Source organism: Coenobita brevimanus, chromosome 65, assembly GCF_032717465.1.
Source record: "Coenobita brevimanus isolate Jiangsu-jjx chromosome 65, ASM3271746v2, whole genome shotgun sequence".
Lineage (NCBI taxonomy): Eukaryota > Metazoa > Arthropoda > Malacostraca > Decapoda > Coenobitidae > Coenobita > Coenobita brevimanus.
This window is the reverse complement of record NC_137018.1, coordinates 1146415-1153223: the sequence shown is the minus strand read 5'-3', so window position 1 is coordinate 1153223 and position 6809 is coordinate 1146415. Positions and strand designations below refer to the sequence as shown.

Sequence of the window (6809 nt, the reverse complement as noted above, 5' to 3'; positions counted from 1 at the left end):
TCCATTTGTGGTCGGGAGAAGCAGCATTTCTTTGACCTAACCACTTCTAGTTTGTAAAATTCCATTACTATCACCAATCATGTCACCCAAGAAGTAAAATTCTTTTGCATACCCTAGGAGCCACAAGTGAAGTTTGGTCTTATCCATCCTAATGACATTTACATAACTCCTCCTTTTGCATAGGCCACACTCACTGTACCTTTTGTAACATACCTTATGACCAGATGACCAGACCTTATGCAACAAACATATTGTTTGAAATATAAGCCTTAAGATTTATTGTGGATTACATAATTAAACAGTTAGAATTCTGTTATGAATATAATTATTGGCTGACATTATAAAATTTACAAGAAATATACTCTGTTTAGTTCACAAGCAGCTCTGGTAAGACATTGGTCATTTCTTGTCACAAACACTTTACTCTTACTCAACAGTACCTATAAACTGAAAAAATCGTAAATTCCTTTAAATATACTGCATACTTCATTTAAATTAAAATATAATCACATTTAACAACAATATAATGACAAGGTTATTCCTTGAGGTGTGAAAGTCTCAAATGAAGTTTTAATAATTATCTTTTATGTACCATAACTTTGGAATATATAATTTCAACCTGGATATATATGGCACTAACTTTCCAAGTCAGCTACAAGTAGCAGTATTTGATCTTTCGCTTTTTCTTCCCTCAACCTTTTTCATTTACCTTTTACTCTTCTGTTTTTTGCTCTGTTTCTTCTTTCTCCTTTTCTTTTCTTACATTATCATTTTTCTTTTCATCCTCTTCTCTTTTTTGTTGTATTTCTTTCTCCTTTTCATCCCTCACTTTTTCATCTTTCTTTTCCTCTTCTTCTCTTTTTCGTTCTGCTTCTAATTGTTTTTCTTGTTTCTTGAACTCAAGGAGGAGGCGATCACAAAACTTTTTGTGTGTAGGCCAATGAAGTTTCTGGCAACACCTGCCACAGTACTGAGCCATTTTACACTTAGCACATTTTTTCAGGTCCTTCGCCTCTTGGCCACATGTGGTGCAGGCCTTGTGGTCCTGAAAGGCTCGCTGGCCATTGATGCAGCCACTGAGAATACAGAGAGCTGAGGTGTCTCCAACTGGGCCACCTGTTATGTTCCGTACCAGCTGCATGAAAAGAGGCATCTCAACATACGGGAATGACTTTACTGCATCCCTCACAAAGAATTCCAGGTGCTCTTCAAAACCATCAGGCTGCCGGCCTCTTAACCACTTCCTAATTATGCTCTCAAATATTGAGGTCTCCTTCTCTGAAGTTTCTTGCTTTCCTGATGGATCTTGTTTCTTCATTTCATTTTCTAGGGTCTTCAGAACATGGGCAAGGTAGTGGAACTTCATACATATAACCTGTAAAACAATAATGTAAAATATATTTTAATATATATCTAAATATGATGCATCAAAAAACAAACTGAGACTAAACTTACACAAATACAAACAAACAGCTACACACACTGGGAGATGGGGGATGTTCAGCACAAGCACTGAAATCAAGCCAGTTCCACAAAACAGTTTTTTTTAGCTAGCTTTGAGTCACAAAATAAAGTGCTGTCCTGATTCCAATTCTTGATAATACTTTGTAGTTCTGCCCACTGAATTTGTCTATGAAAAAAGCACAAATGTTCTGATATAAAAAGATGCATACTCTGGGTGGCAGTATGGAGGGTGGCACCCCCCCTCCCCCCAAAAAAAAAGGACTTTTCTACAGAAGTTTCAACTAAAAGGTGTTCAAGGGCTTTGGTGAAGAGCACAGAGGCGAAGATGAATTTTAAATATTTTAAAAACCTGGAATATTAGATAACATGTTAAACAATATACAGTAAAACCTCAATTTAACAACATTCTTTCTGATGGCAACCCCAAACTAATGGCACAAATCTCCTGAGGAATATTTATGCAAAAAAAATTTAAAAATTCCCCCAAAATAGGTAAAAATTGGAAAGAAATTCAAATGTGTTAAAATGTGTTAGCGTGAGTTCCGCGGGTAACGATAAATTACACTGAGCCTCTGACTGAATGTAAAAAAAAAAAAAAAAATGTTTGCATATTATGAGGGTTCATGTTAAACCATAAGCCACATTTCTTTAGATAAAATCTCTAAAAACTGATACCTCATGAGAAGGAATATTGACGAGCTTTTGACTCTCACCTATTAATTTATGCGAGAAAGTACATACACTATCGTGGTGTAAGCCCCAATCTAATGGAATTTTGTTTTTTCCGGCATGCTCAGGGCCCCTTAGGGTGCAGTTAAATCGAGGTTTTACTGTACTGGGTAAGAAGGTGGGGAACAAGGCCATAAAGTCTGGAACTGTGTGACTGATAATTTAAAAGCAATAAAACTGCTAAATAAGATATAAGAAATTTTTCAAGAAAAAACACAGACCTGAAGTACAAACTGTGGAAGTGTGAGGAAAAAAAGGCTGTTATTGTTCGTACAGCTTTAGAAGAAAGAGATATTTTTCAAAATACAAAATGAGTGCAAAAATGAGGAACAGAAGGAGATAATACAACTCAGAGAAATTAAGCAAAAACAGATACATGAAACGAAAATAAAATAAAAGTAGAGGTAAATCCCCCAAGGTAGGACCAATTGACTATATAGCTCCAAAGGACATGGAGAGACCCTTGGAAAGACCACTACATCTTTCATCAGAAATACGTTACCCTGGTGCTGGTTCAAGCTGCCAACCCTACGGTTGTAAAGCGCAAGCACTACTGCTGAGGGAGGGTTAGAAGTCATCATCATCATCATCATTATCTGGACCTCCTTTCCTACCCTAGGGCAGGGCGGGGAGTAGCAACGTCCAGACAGCCCAATTTTGCCCAGTCCAATGGGCCACGCTTCCAGGCTTCCACTGCTATTTATGGTTTTAAACTGAACATATTTGAGTTTGTTTGGTGTGCTGATGTCATGTCCAGTTGGCAGTATCGTCTATAAACACGCTATCAAAGGCATTCCGGTGGCTTTCTTTAATATCGCTAAGTAGGTATACTGTACAATATTGCATTGGTTTTCCAATACTTCTTTCAATCGAAAATCAAATATCAATCATCTGAGACATATGCAGTACTAAAATAATTTTCCTTGAGAATGTAGGTCTATAAAAAAACACCTCAAATCCCTGTGTCACTTTCATTCATACAGTCTGGTATTTTTTCCACCTTTATTGAATATTTTTTGAGTGACGAGGTGGTCAGGAACTTAATCCCCCTATTTTTTAACAATCTTATGAGGAAAATCTATTCCTTATTCAACCAATTCGTTATTCAACCACTTTTCATGGAACACATCCCTGTCAAACAGTAGGGGTTAGCTGTATATGTGGTGGATAGGAGAGCCCATCATCCACTCACTCAATGTAGGGATGCCTTATGATATCTACACTGAGTGACAAGCCAAATGAATTCACGTACCCTGGAAACCAGTTACTGCGCTGGGTGGTAACCATATAACTGGTTTTTGACCAGGTTAAGTGTCCCCCAGATTCCCCTATCTAAAATCACTTAATCATGGCAAATGTTTCAGAGAGCCCCATACCTGCCCAGGGCCCCAACCAAAAGGGTAGATTTGCATGGCCATATGAAATGTGAGAAGTGTGAATGAGGAAAGCAAAAGGGTGGGAGTGGTGAATGTGTTCAAGAGAGCGAGATATGCTGTGAGGGCACTGTGTGAAACAAATGAAAGGGTATGCAGTGGAGTGGGAGGGTGTGAAAAATGTAAAATCAGGCATGAATGGGTGAGGAAGATGAGGAAGGAGTTGCTTTGTTGATGAATCAGGTGTGACAGAGTAGAATGAGAGACAACAAATGTGTCAGCTCAAGATGTATGTATGTCAAGTTCAAGCCTGAGAAGGTGAAAGTGGCTGTGATCATAGCATATGCACCATGAGATGACAGGAGTGAGAGAGAGAGAAGGACAGGTTTTGGGAAGAGCTGGATGAAGCAGTGGGAGGAATGCCCAAGAGCTATAGTGTGATCATAATGGGCGATATGAATTGAAGAGTAGGCACTGGTCCTGAGCATAACATATTGGGTTGTAATGGAGTACCGGGAGAAAATGATAATGGGAAGCAACTGAAGAATATGTGTCAGGAAAGGAGGTTGTGCATTTGTAACTCATATTTCAAACACAAAGATGCACACAAATATAAATGGTATAGTCAGAGGGAACGGGGATCATGCTGAAAGGAGCCTGACTGATTATGTGCTCATGGAGAGGTCAATGCTGGGAACAGTTGCTGATAGGAGGGCCGTGAGAGGACGATGTGGAGGTCTGTTAGATCATATGATTGTGGTATGCAAGATCAAACTGAGAGGAGTAAGGTGGACCAGGAGAGAGAGGAGCGGTCATGGAGAAAGACTTAAAGTCGAGAAGCTGAGGATCAAAGAAATGGCAGATAAATACAGGACTAAAGCAGGGGAGGAGTTGGAATAAGTGAATAGAAATTAAATGGATCTGGACAGCCTGTGGGATGCATATAGGGATTGCTTAGTTAGGAATGCTAAAGTGGTGTATGGTGTGGCAAGAGTAACAAAAAGAAGAAAGGTATGGCATGGTGGGATGCAGAGGTTAAGAAAGCAGTGGAGGAAAAGAGGTGGAAGTGGCTAGAGTGGTTACGGAACAGGGGTTCAATTGAAAATAGACCTGAATATATTGACAGAATGAAGCAAGTAAAGAGACTAGTGAAGAGGAAAAAGAGGGAAGTAGGTGATGATCTTGGAAGAAAAATGAATGGAAACTACTCTGAAAATAGAAAGTTATTCTGGAAAGAAGTGCGGAAATTTATACGTGAAAGCGGAAAGAAACATGGTGTAAAGGATGTAGGTGGTAAACTATTAACCCATGGAGATAGTGTAATGGCCAGATGGAAAGAATATTTTGAAAGCCTGATGAATGGGAATAGAGAGAGCAAAGCCATTGTAAACATGATTGGTTTTGGGGGTGTGCAGAGAAGGAATGCAGTGCCAGGAAATGTGACAGTTGCACAGGTGAAGAGTGCTGTGAAGTGGCTGAAAAATGGGAAAACAGCTGGGGTTGATGAGGTGTATGCAAAGATGATTAAGTGTAATGAAGAGAGTCGAATGAAGTGCTTGTTAAAGATACAGAAGAATGCATGAAGGAGTGAATTACCCAGCAGAGTGGAAAAAGGCTGTTACTGTACCCCAATACAAAAATAAAGGTGAGAAAAGTGAGTGGAAGAATTATCATGGCATAAGTTTACTGAGTATGGTAGGGAAGGTATATGGAAGAATTATTATAGAAAAAGTAAGATACCAGAAGTCCTGGTGTGTGATGAAGTGGGTGGTTTTAGGAGTGGCACAGGATGTGTGGATCCAATATTTATAGTAAGAGAGATAGCGAAGAAGGCTTGTGAGAAGGTGTTAATGGCATTCATGGATCTGAAAAAGGCATACGACAAAGCAGACAGAGAATGATTGTGGAAAGTTTTGTGCACGTACAGTGTAGATGGTAAGCTGCTAGGTGCAGTCAAGAGTTTTTATGATGGTAGTGAAGCATGTGTAAGGGTTAATGGGCATCCAAGCGAATGTTTCACGATCAGTGTGGGCATGCAACAAGGTCGTGTGAGGTCCCCATGGTTGTTCAATATATATATGGATGGGGTGATGAGAGAAGTAAAAACACGAGTAATGGAAAGAGAGATGGCGTTGGTAATGAATGGTGATGGATGGAATATCTCAAATTTGTTGTATTCTGATGATGCAATACTACTTGCAAATAGTGGACAAGAACTTGGTAGACTAGTGCAGAGTTTTGCTGATGTCTGTTCGCGTCGTGCCTTGACAGTATAATTATGCAGAAGAAAGTAAAGTGATGGTTCCTGAGAGAGAAGGTGACTCCCAGTGCAATGTTACAGTGAATGGAGAGAGACTGGAAATGGTGAGAGAATTCAAATACATGGGTACAATGACAGAAAAGAGAGGCAAATGTGCAAATGAAGTGGAAAGCAGAATGACACAAGGGAGGAAATTAGCTGGTGCAATGAAGGCCTTGATAAGAAACAGAGACTTGAGTGTTGCAGCTGCACGAGGCGTACATGAAGGAGTGTTAGTGCCAACTTTAACATATGGATGTGAGACTATGGTGTGGCATGAAAATGAAATTTCAGGAGTGCGAGCAGTGGGGATGGGACCACCGAGGAATGTATGAGGAGTACAGAGAGTGGTTAGGATACGAAATAATGTGGTTCGTGAAAGATGTGGAGTGAGGAAGTCTGTGGACATCAGAATCGAAGGGAGTGTGCTGAGATGGTATGGTCATGTGGAGAGAATGGATAACAAAAGGGTGGTGAAAAAGGTATATCTGAGTAAATCTGAAGGAGGAAGGAGATGGGGTAGGCCAAGGAGAAGGTGGAGGGATATGGTGGATGAGTGTGTGAGGAAGACAGCTTTGGAAGTCGGTGAGGCTATGGAACTGACAAGAGATCAAGCTGGCTGGATAAAAGTTGTGAGAAGAACCGCATGATCAAGGATTTGGCACCTCTTATTAACGTGGCAGCGTCCAGATTGACTCTATCGGACACGTTTATGAAGCTACAAAACGTGGTGAATGTTTTTGGTGTATCAGATAGAGCCAGGATTCTGAGGACTTGAATGGTGAGTGAATGGAAGCGTGGTCCATTGGATTGGGAAATTTGGGCTGTCTGGACATGGCTACTCCTTACCCTGCCCTAAGGTAGGAAAGGAGGTCTGGATGATGATGATGATGATGATGATGATGATGATGATGATGATGACATAGAGAACAGTACACTGGAAA

At 40.1% G+C, this 6809-nt stretch overlaps 1 protein-coding gene across 1 annotated transcript in view; it reads right to left on the bottom strand.

Annotated features, from left to right (window-relative positions):
• Positions 1–339: 339 nt before the first annotated feature.
• LOC145404836 (ankyrin repeat and MYND domain-containing protein 2) overlaps positions 340–6809 on the bottom strand; it is a 31372-nt gene continuing 24902 nt past the window's right edge. The window contains exon 5 of the mRNA XM_080276334.1: positions 340–1375. Within this exon, the coding sequence (XP_080132460.1) occupies positions 713–1375 (663 nt within the window). The 3' untranslated portion in view covers positions 340–712. The remainder of the gene's footprint in view (positions 1376–6809) is intronic.